General features: G+C 41.8%; 1 protein-coding gene across 1 annotated transcript in view; it reads left to right on the forward strand.

Annotated features, from left to right (window-relative positions):
* Nucleotides 1-5,340: 5,340 nt before the first annotated feature.
* lyplal1 (lysophospholipase like 1) overlaps nucleotides 5,341-23,420 on the forward strand; it is a 31,443-nt gene continuing 13,363 nt past the window's right edge. The window contains exons 1-3 of the mRNA XM_088999484.1: nucleotides 5,341-5,425; nucleotides 5,802-5,901; nucleotides 7,264-7,409. Of these exons, the coding sequence (XP_088855610.1) occupies nucleotides 5,341-5,425; nucleotides 5,802-5,901; nucleotides 7,264-7,409 (331 nt within the window). The remainder of the gene's footprint in view (nucleotides 5,426-5,801; nucleotides 5,902-7,263; nucleotides 7,410-23,420) is intronic.

Genomic DNA, 23,420 nt, shown 5'->3' on the forward strand with positions numbered 1-23,420 from the left:
TCAAGCTCAATGAATACATCAAAGAGAAGGCTCCAACAGATGATATACTCAGAGAATGTCTCAGACAATGGGGAACAGAGGATGAGGTGCGGGAAGAGCGACAATCAGGGGATATATATATACCACACCAGGCAAGACCCAAGGTGTAGGTTGTGCAAAGAGGCACCTGAGACAATCCAACACATAACTGCAGGGTGTAAGATGCTGGCAGGGAAAGCCTACATGGAGCGCCATAACCAAGTGGCTGGCATAGTTTACCGAAACATCTGTGCGAAGTATGGACTGGAAACTCCAAGGTCAAAATGGGAAACAACTCCCAAGGTAGTAGAGAATGACCGAGCAAAGATCCTGTGGGACTTCCAGATACAGACTGACAAGATGGTAATGGCCAACCAACCAGATCGTGGTCATAGATAAAGGGCAAAGGAAAGCCGTTGTTGTGGATGTAGCGGTCCCGAGTGATGGAAGCATCAGAAAGAAGGAACATGAGAAAATTGAGAAATACCAAGGGCTCAGAGAGGAGCTGGAGAGAGTCTGGAAGGCAAAGGTGACAGTTGTGCCTGTGGTGGTCGGAGCACTCGAGGCAGTGACCCCCAAATTAGACGAGTGGTTGCAACAGATCCCGGGAACAACATCAGATATCTCGGTCCAGAAAAGCGCACTGCAAGGAACAGCACGGATACTGCGCAGAACCCTCAAGCTTCCTGGCCTCTGGTAGAGGACCCGAGCTAAACAAATGGGGGACAGACACCACCCATGGTGGGTGAGGCGAGGATTTTTTTATTTATATATATATATATATATATATATATATATATATATATATATATATATATATATATATATATATATATATATATATATATATATATATATATATATATATATATATATACACTCCCTCCATCCTGTTTTTTGGGATCCACAACCGCCATCACCACCTTGCAAACCGTGACAGAATGACGCGGCCAACAATCGGATCCCGCAGGTACAACGGACGGGTCTCATTTCCACCCTGTGCCTGGCAGTCAACGTCCATGTCGAGCCGATGCTTCATCCCGTGATTGTGTGAAAAGGTTCACACTCACGTCCACGTCAGGTCGAGACCTCCTTCCAGGTGGCCGTCCAGGGTGACACTGGGTGTCTGGCAGTGCACACCCACGTCCAGCTACGCGCCGTCGTGCATGTTGAATTGAGTCACATCTATGACGAGCCGTGCAACGTCCACGTCAGTCTGAGGCCCCACTCACCGCTGGATCTCGAAACTGCTATGGACTGGTCTCGTCTACGTTAGCCTACGTCGCGTTGAGTTTGAATTGAATCACTCGACGAGCCGTAACGTCCACGCCAACGTCCAGTCAAAACCCGTTCCCATACGCCCGTCCGGGTGCCACTCTGCGCCTAGCAGTGCAACGTCCACGTCGCGCCGTGTGTCGTCATGTGCGAGAAGGGTCGCACACATGTCCACGACGATCCGTGTCGCGTCTTCGTCCAAGTCAGGCTGAGTCCCGTTCCCATCAGGCCGCCGCCCATCATATGCTGGAGAGGCAACTGTTGCCGTCTCCACCATCGTTCCCTGGCGAGTTGGACCTTTTGGGAGACTGTTGGCACTTCTGGAAGCAGTCCCTTGGAGGGGGAGTACCGTCATGATCTGGTTGGCGGCCAACGGGTGGCGCAGTCGGCCCCGCCTGCCCCTGCACATGTGCTGGTGTCAGCCTGCCACGTTCGGCACGTTAGTTTTCTTTTGATACTTTATATTTTTTCTGTTCAGATGATTTTGATGTTTTACATTTTTTTCCTGCTGACTTTATTTTAATACAATTTGTCAAACACAACCTCCTGCTCCCTCCTGCCTGCTTTTTGGGATCCACAACCGCCATCACCACCTTGCAAACCGTGACAATAGCAATGCTTTTCTAAACTCCACAATGCTTTCGGACACTTCGGTGCAGATTGGCTGGTTACAGCTCAACTTCAACGGGAGATGGATAGCTTCTCACATTTGGTGCCTTGTTTATTTTATTTTATTTTGTTTTATGTTTGTTTTATTTTATTTGCAGTAACTAGAAAATTAGAAAAGTAACCTTTCAAAATATTGTTTCTTTTGTTTGTATTTCAATATTACTGTTTCTTTTTGAAAGAGAAAAATCGTCATCACGGATTATTTTGTGCAAAGAAACACCCTTAGCCACACGTAGCAATGGTCGATTTATCATACTGGTTCTGTTTGTAATGTAAGGAAAGAGATGCCCATTTCACAGTAAGATCAGAGCATTGTCATCAAATGGTGAGTATAGTTTTTGCTTTTTTTAATGTTGCTGTGCCGATTTGTGTTTACCATTTTGTGTTTGGAAGCCTTTTACTGAGCGAGTTGCTTGTTCTGTAGCCACAAACGGACATATGTCTTCTTGTGCCGCTCCCAAGCCCGGATAAATATAGAGGATTGTGTCAGGAAGGGCATCCGACGTAAAAGCTTGGCCAAAACAAACATGCGGATCAAACCTCTAAAGGTGGAGGACACTTATTTGCTGTGGCGACCCCTTGAAGGGGAAAGCCTAAAGGAAAAGAAGAGTTCAACACTAAAAAAAGAAAGACCGAGGCCCTTGTGAATCACGAGCAATCTCGTGAGATTACGTTATTGACCGTCATGGCTGCTATACAGAAGCTTCGCAAGTGTGTTGTTTCTCCCTCCGGGAAGCACTCCGCTTCACTTATCTTCCTGCATGGATCAGGTGCGTTGTTTCCGAAACTCTCAAAGATGCAAGAAGTTTTACCTGAATGTATTTTTAATGCTCAAGCGGACGGACCACTTCACGGATTTTGCGATCAAAAAGTATTACTTTTCGCACAAAGATTAATAACGTCTGTCCACATATACAATATCGTCTGCTAAGGAATAAAGTGGCCCCTGAAACATATGTGCAGCATTTTCATTCATTAATGTATTACAGCGCATTTACTTGGACCATTATTCTACAGTGAATCGAACAATGTAAAAGGATAATAGCCTGTTGAAGAAATCAGGATATAACGCTGGACACAATATCAACATATAATTTCCATGATTGTCATAATCGGTTTGCTGGTGGATTTATTTTCCACGACTAGGTGACACCGGGCAAGGTCTAAGAGCTTGGGTTCGAGATGTGATGATGGCTGGACTGACCTTTTCCCACATCAGAGTCATTTACCCCACAGCCCCAGCAAGGTCTGGTTAGTGTGTGTTTGTTTGTCAATGTACTAAATATCTCTCAAAGACGACTCAGAATTCTTTGAAATTGTCTACTTGGAGGAGTTGGAGCCTTTTGGAAGAGCGCAAATGTCTTAAATCAGTTAGACAGGTTCAAGTTGATAGCAAGCAGTCTTGCCAGCCTCCTTGTACAAAGTCTGTGTGAGATCCGATTGAGTCCATGTGTGAACTGTATAGGTAATTGTGGAGAGAATTTACAGTGAGTTAGTGATTGGGTGTGGTGTTGATGTTTTGATCATGTGCCTGGAGTAAAACCAGGAACACTGGCAATGCCGCGAGAGTGGCTGCCTTTCCAGCAGCTCCTGTGTTTTGCTTTTCTACTTTCATTTCTTTCATAACTTTGCTTCTGTGAAATGTATATTTCTCCACTGCGAGACTAATAAAGGCAAATCCAATTCAATCAATCAAAATCCTTTTCAACTTGCGTTATTGTTTATGAAAATGTGACCCAGCCTGGGCTAGTGTGTATCTAAAATACATTTATAGCAGAGTTCAAAAACCCTCAATAATACTGTCTATTCAGAACCTTGTTTATTCAGATGTGATAAACACAGAGACACTTTTCAACAAATGTCAAAATTGATTTGAATGTTTACACTCTTAAAGTGATCTCTGACTGTTTCTTTCTTTCTTTGATACCAAATTACTCCTTTTCAAGGACAGTCTTTTCTGCACCAAGTGTACAACTGTTATCATATTTTATTATACCACTGATCACTTTAGCTCTGCTTGATACTTTGCACAATGTCAGTTGTTCCTGAGAATCACTCGACGAGCCGTAACGTCCACGCCAACGTCCAGTCAAAACCCGTTCCCATACGCCCGTCCGGGTGCCACTCTGCGCCTAGCAGTGCAACGTCCACGTCGCGCCGTGTGTCGTCATGTGCGAGAAGGGTCGCACACATGTCCACGACGATCCGTGTCGCGTCTTCGTCCAAGTCAGGCTGAGTCCCGTTCCCATCAGGCCGCCGCCCATCATATGCTGGAGAGGCAACTGTTGCCGTCTCCACCATCGTTCCCTGGCGAGTTGGACCTTTTGGGAGACTGTTGGCACTTCTGGAAGCAGTCCCTTGGAGGGGGAGTACCGTCATGATCTGGTTGGCGGCCAACGGGTGGCGCAGTCGGCCCCGCCTGCCCCTGCACATGTGCTGGTGTCAGCCTGCCACGTTCGGCACGTTAGTTTTCTTTTGATACTTTATATTTTTTCTGTTCAGATGATTTTGATGTTTTACATTTTTTTCCTGCTGACTTTATTTTAATACAATTTGTCAAACACAACCTCCTGCTCCCTCCTGCCTGCTTTTTGGGATCCACAACCGCCATCACCACCTTGCAAACCGTGACAATAGCAATGCTTTTCTAAACTCCACAATGCTTTCGGACACTTCGGTGCAGATTGGCTGGTTACAGCTCAACTTCAACGGGAGATGGATAGCTTCTCACATTTGGTGCCTTGTTTATTTTATTTTATTTTGTTTTATGTTTGTTTTATTTTATTTGCAGTAACTAGAAAATTAGAAAAGTAACCTTTCAAAATATTGTTTCTTTTGTTTGTATTTCAATATTACTGTTTCTTTTTGAAAGAGAAAAATCGTCATCACGGATTATTTTGTGCAAAGAAACACCCTTAGCCACACGTAGCAATGGTCGATTTATCATACTGGTTCTGTTTGTAATGTAAGGAAAGAGATGCCCATTTCACAGTAAGATCAGAGCATTGTCATCAAATGGTGAGTATAGTTTTTGCTTTTTTTAATGTTGCTGTGCCGATTTGTGTTTACCATTTTGTGTTTGGAAGCCTTTTACTGAGCGAGTTGCTTGTTCTGTAGCCACAAACGGACATATGTCTTCTTGTGCCGCTCCCAAGCCCGGATAAATATAGAGGATTGTGTCAGGAAGGGCATCCGACGTAAAAGCTTGGCCAAAACAAACATGCGGATCAAACCTCTAAAGGTGGAGGACACTTATTTGCTGTGGCGACCCCTTGAAGGGGAAAGCCTAAAGGAAAAGAAGAGTTCAACACTAAAAAAAGAAAGACCGAGGCCCTTGTGAATCACGAGCAATCTCGTGAGATTACGTTATTGACCGTCATGGCTGCTATACAGAAGCTTCGCAAGTGTGTTGTTTCTCCCTCCGGGAAGCACTCCGCTTCACTTATCTTCCTGCATGGATCAGGTGCGTTGTTTCCGAAACTCTCAAAGATGCAAGAAGTTTTACCTGAATGTATTTTTAATGCTCAAGCGGACGGACCACTTCACGGATTTTGCGATCAAAAAGTATTACTTTTCGCACAAAGATTAATAACGTCTGTCCACATATACAATATCGTCTGCTAAGGAATAAAGTGGCCCCTGAAACATATGTGCAGCATTTTCATTCATTAATGTATTACAGCGCATTTACTTGGACCATTATTCTACAGTGAATCGAACAATGTAAAAGGATAATAGCCTGTTGAAGAAATCAGGATATAACGCTGGACACAATATCAACATATAATTTCCATGATTGTCATAATCGGTTTGCTGGTGGATTTATTTTCCACGACTAGGTGACACCGGGCAAGGTCTAAGAGCTTGGGTTCGAGATGTGATGATGGCTGGACTGACCTTTTCCCACATCAGAGTCATTTACCCCACAGCCCCAGCAAGGTCTGGTTAGTGTGTGTTTGTTTGTCAATGTACTAAATATCTCTCAAAGACGACTCAGAATTCTTTGAAATTGTCTACTTGGAGGAGTTGGAGCCTTTTGGAAGAGCGCAAATGTCTTAAATCAGTTAGACAGGTTCAAGTTGATAGCAAGCAGTCTTGCCAGCCTCCTTGTACAAAGTCTGTGTGAGATCCGATTGAGTCCATGTGTGAACTGTATAGGTAATTGTGGAGAGAATTTACAGTGAGTTAGTGATTGGGTGTGGTGTTGATGTTTTGATCATGTGCCTGGAGTAAAACCAGGAACACTGGCAATGCCGCGAGAGTGGCTGCCTTTCCAGCAGCTCCTGTGTTTTGCTTTTCTACTTTCATTTCTTTCATAACTTTGCTTCTGTGAAATGTATATTTCTCCACTGCGAGACTAATAAAGGCAAATCCAATTCAATCAATCAAAATCCTTTTCAACTTGCGTTATTGTTTATGAAAATGTGACCCAGCCTGGGCTAGTGTGTATCTAAAATACATTTATAGCAGAGTTCAAAAACCCTCAATAATACTGTCTATTCAGAACCTTGTTTATTCAGATGTGATAAACACAGAGACACTTTTCAACAAATGTCAAAATTGATTTGAATGTTTACACTCTTAAAGTGATCTCTGACTGTTTCTTTCTTTCTTTGATACCAAATTACTCCTTTTCAAGGACAGTCTTTTCTGCACCAAGTGTACAACTGTTATCATATTTTATTATACCACTGATCACTTTAGCTCTGCTTGATACTTTGCACAATGTCAGTTGTTCCTGAGAGGTACCACTTCCATGACAGAATGCCCTTCCATACTTATTTGTCATGTCCTGGTTTATGATGATATTAGTGCAGCGTGTTCTACTGGAGACAAATTCCTTGTGTGTTACACATATTTAGCCAATAAAGATTCTGATTCTCAAAAATTGAATTATGTAATTTGTAAAAAGACATCAAAAGCGTTACAAGAGATTGAATGTTAAGCTTTTTGACAACAAGCATTTCACATGCAATTGTTGCCTCCTTTTAAAGTTCTGCAAATCCAAAATTGTATGTGAATATTTTTAATACTGCAGCCACAATAGATAAGAAAACCTTTATTAGTATTGCAGTGGAGAAATCCCCAATTCACAGCAGCAAATTTATGAAAGGAAGAAGTAAAATAATAAAATACAGTCGCTGCTGTAAACCCGGTAGCTCTGACAACATATATTTACAGAGTAGTTTGAAAGGTTAAAATGCTTTTCATGTCATTATTGGACTGAAACCACTAATCGCAAGCCAGAATTAGCGTGCCACTGTCATTTGAGCTGACATTTGAACCATTAATTCCAATCAGACCATACACACCAATGCATGGAGCTCCGTCCACCGGTACAAGATCTCCAGAAAACCTACAATCCATAGATGCCATGTGCAGCACCTTAGGGTCCATCGTTCAGGATGAAGTCAATGCCGGGATCCCCAAACATCAAATAATCATCGGTATGAGTCTGATCCTATCTAATCTCTCTCACTATTATTTCAATATATGATCTGTGTGTTGTGTTCATCGTATTGCTTGTAATTGGCTGTTTTTGTCATAAATTGATTGATGATGGTAAACGGACGGGAATGTAAAAAATACTAAACACGATTATTTTGATTGAGAATGAAATTAAAATGTAGTCTATATTCAAATACTAAAACCCAACTACTCCATAGCCTCTCACCATTCGTACCTGCATGTTGAATACTTTATTCTTGAACTCGCTTGTGTTTTTGTCAAGTGTTAAATGATAAATATCCAAAATTGATGCTTCTATCATTTTCATTCATTTTCATCCGCATCATTGGTGCCTTTCATCTTTGCACACCAAGAAGACTCGACTAATCATTAGCCTTAATTGTTATTAAAAAAAAAAAAAAAAAAAAAAAAAAAACTGGACACTTGTAAATATGGGTTGTTGCAATATATCTAAATGCATCTCTTGATTCTGCACTATGTACAGTCTTGTTTACAGAACGGTTTTTGCACATCTACATTTGCACAGTATACAGTTGACATTTTTATTTTGTTATGCTTAGAATATCTTGTTTACTATCCTTTCACTCCCACCCCAACCCCATCCCTCTTCAATTGCTGCTGTGGACTGCAAATTTCCCCATTGCGGGACGAATAAAGGTATTCTGATTCTGATTCTGATAATCCAATCCCAGCCGTCTTCGCGCACTCGGCTGGCGACACCCTGAAATGGTTGCCAGCCAGTCGTAGGGCACACAGAGATAAAAAACCATATGGTCTCACACTCACACCTAAGGACAATTTGTAATGTTCAGTCAGCCTGCCATGCATGTTTTTGGAATGTGGGAGGAAACTAGAGCACCCGGAGAAAACCCACGCGGGCCCGGGGAGAACGTGCAAACTCCACACAGGGAGGCTGGAGCGGGATTTGAACTCACGACCTCTGCACTGTGAAGTTGCCATGGTTACAACTCAGCTACTGGGCCGCATGCCTTGTTTTTTAATCGTGTCTTGTTTTCACCCCCCCAAAAATTGTGCCGAAACATGTACAGTGAGACCTTGGCTTACGAACTTTTCGGTTTACGAACGTTACATTACATGAGTGATGTGTCGTTCGCGAACGAGCCCGTTCTCCACACAAGGAAATGGCAGCAGACTTTTTTTTGTCCTCTATTCCCCGCTCCCAGTCGTTGGTTAAAGCCACGTGATTGGTCAAGAACGCAGCACTGGGGGATGGGGTTACAGACAGAGAGAGAGTGAGGCCGTTCTCCAAAAAAACAAAATGCCGTCTTCGGTTAAAGCCACGTGATTGGTCAAGAACCCAGCAGTGTGGGGGAGTTAAACATTAAAGAGACAGGCAGACAGACAGAGAAAACACACACATGAAAGGGAGAGGACAGAGCTTGAAACAAAAAAAGAAAAAGGGGAAAAACATGTAGTGGTGAGAAAATGGATAGAAAAGAGTGAAATTTGGACCCATTTAAACTTTGATAGTTCAAAAGCAGAGTGTAGACTGGAAGGTTAAATATCCCATCAATCAGGCCCCACAAATAACCCGCACAAGTCATCTATACACTTGATGCAAAACGCTAGTAACCCAGCTAAACAGATCACAATTGATGAACTAGATACAATTATCACAGAGAAAGCACCTACAAGGGACACTTCCTCAAGATGGTGAAAGAAGCCCATGTTCCTCATCAATTGTTTAATGCTAAGGAAACTGGACACTCCATTCCATCAAGCCATTACCGACCATCACAAAGGTAAATAAAATGACTTTATTGTACAGTGCAGTTTATTTCTTTAATCATAATACTATAGAACATTTTTTATACATAAAGTAAGGTATATTTTGTGTAGTTTTAAGCCTTAGAAAATTAGAAAGTAGAAAATTATGCTTTATGGGGACCTGATAACGGATTATTCTCATTTTAATGGTTTCTTATGGGAAATTAATTTTTGGGAGACACACTTTTCGCCTTACACACTGTCTGGGAACCAATTAAGTTCGTAAGCCAAGGTCCCACTGTATTGGTATGACAAAAGAAAGTCCTTGAATTCTTGAATCTTTTACCCTCAAAGATTTGGAAAGGAAAAATCTCTCAAAACTCGATTTAAAAGTTAACACAAAGTAACAATGGAAAAAAATAAAGAACTTCAAATAAGAATGTCCAAAAATTAGAGTAACAACGGGAAAAAAGCAAACTCCAGTTGTTGGCTTCTTAGTGGAACTATGGTGACGTGCGTGAATGGAGTAAACATGGGTTGTAATTGAACTCTGTTAACATTACCTAGTAGTTTTTTTTTCACAGATTGGGAAGAATTTGTGCTATTAACTCATTCACTGCCAGACGTGCAAAACTGTCCACTCCAGTGGCAACGTTTTGGTTATTTTCACTCAAATTCCAGGACCCACAGAATATTGAGTTTTAGGGGTACATAAACATTCAATGCAGCGGAAGAAACCTTAGACTCTCTTCTTTCATCAGAAAAAAACAAATAATTCCAAAGTTATATGGGTCTGGAGTTATATGAGGTGCAAGTGGGTCTGGCTGTACATAAGGCAAATGCTGCCCCTTTGTGGAATGGAAAAAAAACATCTGACCAGCGCTTTATCGGCACCCCCTACCCCGCAAGAAACACCAAAACCCAAACAAACTTGGGAATGGCGTTAAACGTCATATTTTCAATTCCCCCCAAAAAAATTGGGAATGGCAGTGAATGAGTTAAAGGATAACCGAAGTTGTGTCCATAATTTGTAAAATGGCTTCAAATGACTCTACTGAGCGTATTTTACAAAGATTCCACCGCATGTAGCTATATTTTACGTTTTAAGACTTGCGCTGAATATTCCGGAAGTCTTGTTTTTGAGTTGGTGACGAGTCCGTACGTGACGTCACTGAAGGAACGCTCCTGACTGAAAAAAAGGACACATTGTAGCAATCCTTCCATCACGTCAATGCATTTTGCTGTGCTTGTTTGGTCTGAAAACGTCATATTGCACCAAAAAGAGCCAGAAGAGGGCGACCAAGCTCCATATAAGGAATTTATCAGCCTGTGGAAACGGGCTGATTAATTCCTCACAGGGAGCTTGATCGCCATTTTCTGCCTCGTTTTTGGGATGCTACATTGCAGTCCAGATGCCTCAAAATGACACGGAAGGACTTCTTTAATCAATTGCAAACATGTATGATTTCCTCTTCAGAACTATTTGAATCATATTCATAACTGGATGTGTAACAAGAAAGCATATTCTCCGAATCTGAAGCCATTGTTTTGATTCTCCAGCAATGCAAGACGTCTTGGCGTGATGTCACGAAGTGGGGGCGGGACTTTCTGAAAATGCCCAATTCGCAGCTCAATTTTTTGCAGATTTTGGAAACTTTTAGTCATTTTTATTTGTGTTTTGCATTGGTCTAAAAATATCATACTGCGTGTTTTGGGTATTTTAGATGCTATAAAACGTTTTTCTGATGTCAGTTGAGAAACAAAAAAGTGACGTCGGTTGTCCTTTGAAGTAGCATTGGAACAGCCATTCCGAATGGACTTTATTTAATTAATTAATTTAAAGTATTGTCATCCTACCTGTGTGTATGTTTCCACAGTATTTGAGCATTAATGTCCATATTATTTAAAGGACATCACGCCCGAAGTCCAAGCAAATTCCCTGTTAGCATATTGGTGGAATATTCGCAGCTACACTGTTGTTTTAAAAGCATTTTCGTACAACCCAATTCCAGTGAATTTCAGACGTTGTGTTAAAAATGAATAATTAATGTTGCCACAAGGGGGCACAAGCCAGTGTCTTATTGTGCCGGTCCCAAGATAAATACAGAGGGTTGTGTCAGGAAGGGCATCCGACGTAAAATTTTTTGCCAAAACAAATATGCGAATCAAACCTCTGAATCCCATAACGGATCGGTCGAGGCCCGGGTTAACAACGGCCGCCATTGTTACTGTTGACCTTCAGGGTGCCAGTGGAAAATTGACTACTGTTGGTCGAAGAAGGAGAGGAGGTAGGTGTGCCCAGAGGAAAAGAGTGAAATGGAACAGCAAGAGTATAGAACTAAGAGTAGGAACTTTGAATGTAGGAACAATGACAGGTAAAGGTTCTTGACATGATGCAGAGAAGGAAGGTAGACATACTGTGTGTCCAGGAGACCAGGTGGAAAGGGAGCAAGGCTAGAGGTTTAGGGTCAGGGTTTAAGTTGTTCTATCATGGTAAAGACAGAAAGAGAAATGGCGTACTTGAAAATTACTTGATGTATCGAGTGGAATATAGGTAGATAAGAAGACTTGGTGGTGGAATGGGGAGGTGCAGGAGTGTATCCAGAGAAAGAGGTTGGCAAAGAAGAAGTGGGACACTGAGAGGACGGACGAGAGTAGACAGCAGTACAAGGAGATGCAGCGCACTGTTAAAGTAAAGGTGGCAAAGGCCAAACAAGAGGCCTATGATGACTTGTATGCTCGGCTGGAAGGTGAGACTGATCTTTACAGGCTGGCGAGACAGAGAGAGACAAAGATGGTAAGGACCTGCAGCAGGTTCGGGTGTTTAAGGATAGAGATGGCAATGTATTACAGGTGATATCCCATCAATCAGGCCCCACAAATAACCCGCACAAGTCATCTATACACTTGATGCAAAACGCTAGTAACCCAGCTAAACAGATCACAATTGATGAACTAGATACAATTATCACAGAGAAAGCACCTACAAGGGACACTTCCTCAAGATGGTGAAAGAAGCCCATGTTCCTCATCAATTGTTTAATGCTAAGGAAACTGGACACTCCATTCCATCAAGCCATTACCGACCATCACAAAGGTAAATAAAATGACTTTATTGTACAGTGCAGTTTATTTCTTTAATCATAATACTATAGAACATTTTTTATACATAAAGTAAGGTATATTTTGTGTAGTTTTAAGCCTTAGAAAATTAGAAAGTAGAAAATTATGCTTTATGGGGACCTGATAACGGATTATTCTCATTTTAATGGTTTCTTATGGGAAATTAATTTTTGGGAGACACACTTTTCGCCTTACACACTGTCTGGGAACCAATTAAGTTCGTAAGCCAAGGTCCCACTGTATTGGTATGACAAAAGAAAGTCCTTGAATTCTTGAATCTTTTACCCTCAAAGATTTGGAAAGGAAAAATCTCTCAAAACTCGATTTAAAAGTTAACACAAAGTAACAATGGAAAAAAATAAAGAACTTCAAATAAGAATGTCCAAAAATTAGAGTAACAACGGGAAAAAAGCAAACTCCAGTTGTTGGCTTCTTAGTGGAACTATGGTGACGTGCGTGAATGGAGTAAACATGGGTTGTAATTGAACTCTGTTAACATTACCTAGTAGTTTTTTTTTCACAGATTGGGAAGAATTTGTGCTATTAACTCATTCACTGCCAGACGTGCAAAACTGTCCACTCCAGTGGCAACGTTTTGGTTATTTTCACTCAAATTCCAGGACCCACAGAATATTGAGTTTTAGGGGTACATAAACATTCAATGCAGCGGAAGAAACCTTAGACTCTCTTCTTTCATCAGAAAAAAACAAATAATTCCAAAGTTATATGGGTCTGGAGTTATATGAGGTGCAAGTGGGTCTGGCTGTACATAAGGCAAATGCTGCCCCTTTGTGGAATGGAAAAAAAACATCTGACCAGCGCTTTATCGGCACCCCCTACCCCGCAAGAAACACCAAAACCCAAACAAACTTGGGAATGGCGTTAAACGTCATATTTTCAATTCCCCCCAAAAAATTGGGAATGGCAGTGAATGAGTTAAAGGATAACCGAAGTTGTGTCCATAATTTGTAAAATGGCTTCAAATGACTCTACTGAGCGTATTTTACAAAGATTCCACCGCATGTAGCTATATTTTACGTTTTAAGACTTGCGCTGAATATTCCGGAAGTCTTGTTTTTGAGTTGGTGACGAGTCCGTACGTGACGTCACTGAAGGAACGCTCCTGACTGAAAAAAAGGACACATTGTAGCAATCCTTCCATCACGTCAATGCATTTTGCTGTGCTTGTTTGGTCTGAAAACGTCATATTGCACCAAAAAGAGCCAGAAGAGGGCGACCAAGCTCCATATAAGGAATTTATCAGCCTGTGGAAACGGGCTGATTAATTCCTCACAGGGAGCTTGATCGCCATTTTCTGCCTCGTTTTTGGGATGCTACATTGCAGTCCAGATGCCTCAAAATGACACGGAAGGACTTCTTTAATCAATTGCAAACATGTATGATTTCCTCTTCAGAACTATTTGAATCATATTCATAACTGGATGTGTAACAAGAAAGCATATTCTCCGAATCTGAAGCCATTGTTTTGATTCTCCAGCAATGCAAGACGTCTTGGCGTGATGTCACGAAGTGGGGGCGGGACTTTCTGAAAATGCCCAATTCGCAGCTCAATTTTTTGCAGATTTTGGAAACTTTTAGTCATTTTTATTTGTGTTTTGCATTGGTCTAAAAATATCATACTGCGTGTTTTGGGTATTTTAGATGCTATAAAACGTTTTTCTGATGTCAGTTGAGAAACAAAAAAGTGACGTCGGTTGTCCTTTGAAGTAGCATTGGAACAGCCATTCCGAATGGACTTTATTTAATTAATTAATTTAAAGTATTGTCATCCTACCTGTGTGTATGTTTCCACAGTATTTGAGCATTAATGTCCATATTATTTAAAGGACATCACGCCCGAAGTCCAAGCAAATTCCCTGTTAGCATATTGGTGGAATATTCGCAGCTACACTGTTGTTTTAAAAGCATTTTCGTACAACCCAATTCCAGTGAATTTCAGACGTTGTGTTAAAAATGAATAATTAATGTTGCCACAAGGGGGCACAAGCCAGTGTCTTATTGTGCCGGTCCCAAGATAAATACAGAGGGTTGTGTCAGGAAGGGCATCCGACGTAAAATTTTTTGCCAAAACAAATATGCGAATCAAACCTCTGAATCCCATAACGGATCGGTCGAGGCCCGGGTTAACAACGGCCGCCATTGTTACTGTTGACCTTCAGGGTGCCAGTGGAAAATTGACTACTGTTGGTCGAAGAAGGAGAGGAGGTAGGTGTGCCCAGAGGAAAAGAGTGAAATGGAACAGCAAGAGTATAGAACTAAGAGTAGGAACTTTGAATGTAGGAACAATGACAGGTAAAGGTTCTTGACATGATGCAGAGAAGGAAGGTAGACATACTGTGTGTCCAGGAGACCAGGTGGAAAGGGAGCAAGGCTAGAGGTTTAGGGTCAGGGTTTAAGTTGTTCTATCATGGTAAAGACAGAAAGAGAAATGGCGTACTTGAAAATTACTTGATGTATCGAGTGGAATATAGGTAGATAAGAAGACTTGGTGGTGGAATGGGGAGGTGCAGGAGTGTATCCAGAGAAAGAGGTTGGCAAAGAAGAAGTGGGACACTGAGAGGACGGACGAGAGTAGACAGCAGTACAAGGAGATGCAGCGCACTGTTAAAGTAAAGGTGGCAAAGGCCAAACAAGAGGCCTATGATGACTTGTATGCTCGGCTGGAAGGTGAGACTGATCTTTACAGGCTGGCGAGACAGAGAGAGACAAAGATGGTAAGGACCTGCAGCAGGTTCGGGTGTTTAAGGATAGAGATGGCAATGTATTACAGGTGCCAATTGTGTGATGGCAAGATGGAAAGAGTACTTTTAAGAATTGATGAATGAGGAAAATGAGAAGGAACAAAGAGGAGAAGACGTGAGTGTTGTGGACCAAGACGTAGCAAACATTAGCAAGGATGAAGTGAGGAGGGCGCCGAAGAGGATGAAGGGGGGGGAAGGCACTCGGGCCTGATGATTTACCAATCAAGGTATGGAAGTGTCTTGGAGAGGTGGCGGTGGTGTTCCTGACTGGGTTATAAGATCTTAGATGGTGAACAGATGCCTGAAGAATGGAGACGAAGTGTACTCGTGACCATTTTAAAAAAAAAGATGATGTGCAGAGTTGTACTAACTACAGAGGAATAAAGTTGATGAGCCATACAATGAAACTGGGAAAGAGTAGTTGAAGCTAGACTAAGAGCAGAAGTGACCATTTGTGAGCAGCAGGATGGCTTCATGCCAAAAAAAGAGTACGACAGATGCAGTGTTTGCTTTAAGAATGCTGAAAGAGAAGGTCAGAAGGAATTGCATTGTGTCTTTGTAGAACTGGAGAAAGCGTACGACAGGGTGCCCAGAGAAGAGCTCTGGTATTGCATGAGGAAGTCTGGAATGACAGAAAAGTATGTCAGAGCGGTGCAAGACATGTATCATGACTGTAAGACAGTTGTGAGGTATGGTGTCGGTGTGACGGAGGAATTCAAGGTGGAGGTGGGACTCCACCACGGGTCAGCTCTAAGCCCCTTCTTATTTGCTATGGTGATGGACAGGCTGACAGACGATGCAAAATCAGAATCAGAATCATCTTTATTGCCAAGTATGTAGAACACACAAGGAATTTGTTTCCGGTAGAGCACGCTGCACTAGTATCGTCGTCAAAAAAACTGCTAACTTTCTATACCGTTCCATTTTGGCGACTGTTGAAAGAGTTCAAAGAGTTAATGGCTTGGGGGAAGATGCTGTTTAAATGTCTGCTGGATTTGGTGCACATGGATCGGTAGCGCCTGCCTGAGGGGAGTAGCTGGAAAAGGTACTGGGCAGGGTGCGGAGGGTCCAGTAGGATTTTCCGCGCCCTAGTTTGGATTGTTGCAGTGTGCAAGTCCTCGAGAGTGGGTAGGGCGGTGCCAATGATTTTTTCCGCCGTCCTAACTGTCCGTTGAAGTCGGATATTGTCCATTTTTGTGGCGGCCCCGAACCAAACGATGATGGAAGAACACAGGATGGATTCGATGACAGCCGTGTAGAAATGTTGCAGCACCTCCAGTGGCAGGCCATGCTTCTTTAGCAGCCTCAGGAAGTACATTTTCTGTTGGGCCTTTTTCAGGATAGAGTTGGTGTTGACCTCCCACCTCATGTCCTGGGAGACTGTGATTCCCAGGAACTTGAAGGTCTCAACGGTTGACACCAGGCAGTTGGATAGTGTGAGGGGTACCTGTGGTGATGGATGTTTCCTGATGTCCACGATCATCTCAACTGTCTTGAGCGTGTTCAGCTCCAGGTTGTGACGGCTGCACCAGAGCTCCAGCTGCTCCACTTGTTGTCGGTACGCAGACTCCTCGCCGTCTTTGATGAGACCGATGACCGTGGTGTCGTCTGCGAACTTTATGAATTTGACAGCTGGGTGCGTTGAGGTGCAGTCGTTCGTGTAGAGAGAGAAGAGCAATGGAGAGAGGACGCATCCCTGCGGGGCTCCAGTGCTCGTGGTTCGTGTTGTGGATGATATATTTCCCAGTCTGACCTGTTGTGTCCGTCCTGTCAGGAAGCTGAGGGTCCACTGGCAGATCGTGGGGGACACACCAAGCTGGAGAAGTTTGGGGATGAGGAGTTCTGGGATGATGGTATTGAACGCAGAGCTGTAGTCCACAAACAGGATCCTTGCGTAGGTTCCTGTGTTGTCAAGGTGGTCGAGGATGTGGTGCAGTCCGATGTTGACTGCATCCTCCACAGACCTGTTTGCCCGGTAGGCAAACTGAAGAGGATCTAGCAGAGGTCCGGTGATGTTCTTTAGGTGGTTCAGCACGAGGCGTTCAAAGGACTTCATGACCACAGATGTCAGAGCAACAGGTTCAATCCCGAGGGTGCTGGTTTCTTTGGAACTGGGACGATAGTAGACTGTTTGAAGCAGGATGGGACTTCACACTGCTCCAGGGATCTGTTGAAGATTTGTGTGAAGACCGGAGCCAGCTGGTCAGCGCAGACTCTCAGGCAGGAGGGGGACACTCTGTCAGGTCCTGCAGCTTTCTTGATCCTCTGCTGCTTGAAGAGCCGTCTAACGTCCAGTTCGTGGATCTGTAGGGCAGAGGGCGGAGATACGGTAGTTTCTGGTAATGGTGGGCAGACCAGGGAAATGGAGGTGTTCTTTTCAAATCGGCAGAAGTATGTATTTAACTCATCAGCCATACCATTGTTGTACACTGATTGGGGGGAAGGTAAACGATAATTTGTTATTGCTTTCAGGCCATTCCACACCGATGCAGAGTCGTTAGCGGAGAACTGTTTGTTAAGCCTCTCCGCATAACTTTTCTTTGCAATGTTAATTTCCTTCGTCAGCCTGTTTCGGGCGAGTTTGTAAACTGCTCGATCGCCGCTTTTAAATGTGGATTCTTTCTCTTTCCTAAGCTGCCTGAGTTTGGGAGTGAACCATGGCTTGTTGTTGAATGAGCGGAACGACTTTGTTGGTACACACATGTCCTCACAGAAACTGATGTATGATGTTACAGTGTCTGTGTATTCATCCAATGTGCCCGTTGAAGTTTCAAAGACGCTCCAATCAGTGCAATCTAAGCATTCTTGTAGCGATAACTTTGCTTCATCTGTCCATGTTTTAACTGTCTTGACTACCGGTTTTACACATTTGAGTTTCTGTTTGTATGAGGGAATTAAGTGGATTAAATAGTGGTCAGAAAGACCCAATGCTGCATGCGCAACAGACCGGTATGCGCCTTTAAGTGCTGTGTAACAATGATCTAGAACAGGCATGGACAAACTACGGCCCGCGGGCCACATACGGTCCGTTAGGCTTTTTAATCAGGCCCACCGAACCTGCCCAAATTATATTAAAAACAGCGTCTGAAACTCATGACAAAAAGTTAGCGGACAACAGGGCAGATAACCGCAAAGTTGCCTGCCCCATCTTTCACAATCTGAAGCACAATGAGACAACTAATCACATTAAAAAACATTGTCACAAAGTATAACTTTTTTTTAAATCAATAATGTACCGACTACAAATGCTACCTAGCTTAGTTTACGATAAATGTGCATGGCTAGATTTTGCTGCAGTAGTCGATTGTCATCATCGTTTGCATTGCTTCCTACGAGCCACTCAGCCCCTTTCATGAGTCTCACGTACACTTTACAGTCACGGTTTAATGTAAATTTACGTTTTGTAGCGTCACATATGTTGTTAGCTTCTATTGAATCTTTCTTCTGGGCTGAGGTTCTGTGCATTTATTTTGGAAAATGATATGCAATTGCACGACTTTATAACGCTTGCGAAAGTCCGGAAGAAAGCAGCATGCTTCTGATTGGCTGCCGTGCCGAGTATGCAAATTTCACTGCAGGTTGCAGATGTTTGTGTGCTCGGCAACGGTACACGTGTATTGTTTGCACGTGAAGGCGAGGGCGTCAGTGAGGAGTTTGTTGAGCGCGCGGTCAGGACAAACCATCTATGATTTGGCGGAATTTAACACAAGTAGGTATTATTGAGCTTGAATATTTCGTTGTGTAATAATATTTTTTGAATGTTGGAAGTGATTCAATTTTTCAATAAATGTTGATTTCTTTAACTTTGCCCCTTCGATGGAAACTTATTAAAAACAGACGCAATCTTGATGAATCACAGTGCATGTTATTTTAATCTATTTCCATTTCCTCCTCCAAGTATCTGCAAAATAGTATGTAAACGCCATATTCCTTGAGACAAATTTATTAACTGATCAGGGATATTTTTCACATTTGAAATACAGTTAATAAATTGGGTTCTTACTGTGCTATAAGGTTTGTACACACTACATTTAAAGGACAACCGGCACCATTTTTTTGTGTTTCCCACTGACATTATAAAAACGTTTTATAGCATCTATAATACCCAAAACAGGCAGGCTGATATTTTTAGTTAAATGAAAAACACCAATAAAAATGACTTCAAAATGAATCCGGAAATGGCCAGTTTCAGAAGGTCCCACCCCTTTGTTCGTGACGTCACGCCATGACGTCTTGCCTTGCTCGAGAATCAAAACAATGGCTTCAGATTCGGAGAAGATGTTTTCTTGTTACTCATCCAGTTATGAATATGATTCAAATAGTTCTGAAGAGGAAAGCATAAATGTTTGCAATTGATTCAAGGAGTCCTCCCATATCAATTCGAGCCGTCAATGACAGCAATGTCGCACCCAGAAAATGCAGCTGATTTGTCAGCTGGGAATTTGTGTCAGCGAATATCAAATGGTTGTCTTGGTGCAACACACAACAATTCACCATGGCGTTATTTATGTGTTTTCCTTCTAATTTCGCCATCAACACGAAGTTTTCAGACCAAACAAAGTACCCAAAATGCATTGTGTGTCGCTTTCTCGGTCAGGGGCGGTCCAAACGTGACGCCACATGGGGATTGTCATCAACTCGAAAACAAGGCTTCGTGAATATTCAGCGCAAGTCTTAGAACGTAAACTATAGCTATATGCTGTGGAATCTTTGTAAAAAACGCTCAGTAAAAGTCATTTGAAGTGATTTTATAAATTATGGACATAACTTGTCGGGGAGCGTCGGTTGTCCTTTAATGCTTTAGGTTTACACATACGTGTAAATATTGACATTTAATGAACTATCCTTTTACAAAACATTTCATGAAACACCTCATATTTCCTTAGAGAAATGTGCAATTTACTTTTATCATTCACAAATATGCATTGCAACTGATCCCACTGATTGTACAAAGGCACAAAACTTTAATTGGTACTGAAAAATATAGTAATGCACTTTAAGATTAAATGAGACTTTTAAAGGAAGGGAATTTTTAAACCACTTACACATACGCGTATGTGTAATGTGTAACACTCCCTCCAAATGCTCCTGGCCCGGCCCCTGTGTCAAATTTTAGAACCCAATGCGGCCCGCGAGTCAAAAAGTTTGCCCACCCCTGATCTAGAATGTTTTCTCCTCTGGTGAAACAGTCAATATGCTGCTTATATTTGGGAAGTTTACGGTTTAAACGTGTTTGATTAAAATCACCCAAAATGATCAGGGGTGATTCTGGATATTTTAGTTCGAGATGGTTTACATCAGGGGTGTCAACCTCATTTCGCATCGCGGGCCACATACGGCCTAGGGAGATGTCAAGTGGGCCGGACCATTAAAATTATACCATACTCTGCTAAAAATAGAACAAATATCATGTATTTCCTTTGTTTTGGTGTAAAGAAGCACAAGAACATTAGGAAAATATTGACATTTAATGAACTATCCTTTTACAAAACATTTCATGAAACACCTCATATTTCCTTAGAGAAATGTGCAATTTACTTTTATCATTCACAAATATGCATTGCAACTGATCCCACTGATTGTACAAAGGCACAAAACTTTAATTGGTACTGAAAAATATAGTAATGCACTTTAAGATTAAATGAGACTTTTAAAGGAAGGGAATTTTTAAACCACTTACACATACGCGTATAAAATCTAAATGTAATCCCTGCGTACACCTTACAAACGGAGAGTGATTTTAAATGTGTAATGAAGAAAGTGTTCACCTGTCCTGTAAATCTGTAAACTTCGTACATGAAACATACATACACATACAATACATACTGAAAATTTATGGAGTTGTATGAACAGTACTGCTGTTAACCTGCTGACTAACATTAAAGTGTGCTATGGCAGGCTGTGGGTAATGTTGCTGAGAAGTTTGTCAAACTGACGATGGTTCAGACCTCTGGACCGGATGAAATTTAAAACAGCGTCTGAAACTCATGACAAAAAGTTAGCGGACAACAGGGCAGATAACCGAAAAGTTGCCTGCCCCATCTTTCACAATCTGAAGCACAATGAGACAACTAATCACATTAAAAAACATTGTCACAAAGTATAACGTTTTTTTTAAATCAATAATGTACCGACTACAAATGCTACCTAGCTTAGTTTACGATAAATGTGCATGGCTAGATTTTGCTGCAGTAGTCGATTGTCATCATCGTTTGCATTGCTTCCTACGAGCCACTCAGCCCCTTTCATGAGTCTCACGTACACTTTACAGTCACGGTTTAATGTAAATTTACGTTTTGTAGCGTCACATATGTTGTTAGCTTCTATTGAATCTTTCTTCTGGGCTGAGGTTCTGTGCATTTATTTTGGAAAATGATATGCAATTGCACGACTTTATAACGCTTGCGAAAGTCCGGAAGAAAGCAGCATGCTTCTGATTGGCTGCCGTGCCGAGTATGCAAATTTCACTGCAGGTTGCAGATGTTTGTGTGCTCGGCAACGGTACACGTGTATTGTTTGCACGTGAAGGCGAGGGCGTCAGTGAGGAGTTTGTTGAGCGCGCGGTCAGGACAAACCATCTATGATTTGGCGGAATTTAACACAAGTAGGTATTATTGAGCTTGAATATTTCGTTGTGTAATAATATTTTTTGAATGTTGGAAGTGATTCAATTTTTCAATAAATGTTGATTTCTTTAACTTTGCCCCTTCGATGGAAACTTATTAAAAACAGACGCAATCTTGATGAATCACAGTGCATGTTATTTTAATCTATTTCCATTTCCTCCTCCAAGTATCTGCAAAATAGTATGTAAACGCCATATTCCTTGAGACAAATTTATTAACTGATCAGGGATATTTTTCACATTTGAAATACAGTTAATAAATTGGGTTCTTACTGTGCTATAAGGTTTGTACACACTACATTTAAAGGACAACCGGCACCATTTTTTTGTGTTTCCCACTGACATTATAAAAACGTTTTATAGCATCTATAATACCCAAAACAGGCAGGCTGATATTTTTAGTTAAATGAAAAACACCAATAAAAATGACTTCAAAATGAATCCGGAAATGGCCAGTTTCAGAAGGTCCCACCCCTTTGTTCGTGACGTCACGCCATGACGTCTTGCCTTGCTCGAGAATCAAAACAATGGCTTCAGATTCGGAGAAGATGTTTTCTTGTTACTCATCCAGTTATGAATATGATTCAAATAGTTCTGAAGAGGAAAGCATAAATGTTTGCAATTGATTCAAGGAGTCCTCCCATATCAATTCGAGCCGTCAATGACAGCAATGTCGCACCCAGAAAATGCAGCTGATTTGTCAGCTGGGAATTTGTGTCAGCGAATATCAAATGGTTGTCTTGGTGCAACACACAACAATTCACCATGGCGTTATTTATGTGTTTTCCTTCTAATTTCGCCATCAACACGAAGTTTTCAGACCAAACAAAGTACCCAAAATGCATTGTGTGTCGCTTTCTCGGTCAGGGGCGGTCCAAACGTGACGCCACATGGGGATTGTCATCAACTCGAAAACAAGGCTTCGTGAATATTCAGCGCAAGTCTTAGAACGTAAACTATAGCTATATGCTGTGGAATCTTTGTAAAAAACGCTCAGTAAAAGTCATTTGAAGTGATTTTATAAATTATGGACATAACTTGTCGGGGAGCGTCGGTTGTCCTTTAATGCTTTAGGTTTACACATACGTGTAAATATTGACATTTAATGAACTATCCTTTTACAAAACATTTCATGAAACACCTCATATTTCCTTAGAGAAATGTGCAATTTACTTTTATCATTCACAAATATGCATTGCAACTGATCCCACTGATTGTACAAAGGCACAAAACTTTAATTGGTACTGAAAAATATAGTAATGCACTTTAAGATTAAATGAGACTTTTAAAGGAAGGGAATTTTTAAACCACTTACACATACGCGTATGTGTAATGTGTAACACTCCCTCCAAATGCTCCTGGCCCGGCCCCTGTGTCAAATTTTAGAACCCAATGCGGCCCGCGAGTCAAAAAGTTTGCCCACCCCTGATCTAGAATGTTTTCTCCTCTGGTGAAACAGTCAATATGCTGCTTATATTTGGGAAGTTTACGGTTTAAACGTGTTTGATTAAAATCACCCAAAATGATCAGGGGTGATTCTGGATATTTTAGTTCGAGATGGTTTACATCAGGGGTGTCAACCTCATTTCGCATCGCGGGCCACATACGGCCTAGGGAGATGTCAAGTGGGCCGGACCATTAAAATTATACCATACTCTGCTAAAAATAGAACAAATATCATGTATTTCCTTTGTTTTGGTGTAAAGAAGCACAAGAACATTAGGAAAATATTGACATTTAATGAACTATCC

Source organism: Hippocampus bargibanti, linkage group LG06, assembly GCF_051943395.1.
Source record: "Hippocampus bargibanti isolate YZ-2025 linkage group LG06, ASM5194339v1, whole genome shotgun sequence".
Classification (NCBI taxonomy): domain Eukaryota; kingdom Metazoa; phylum Chordata; class Actinopteri; order Syngnathiformes; family Syngnathidae; genus Hippocampus; species Hippocampus bargibanti.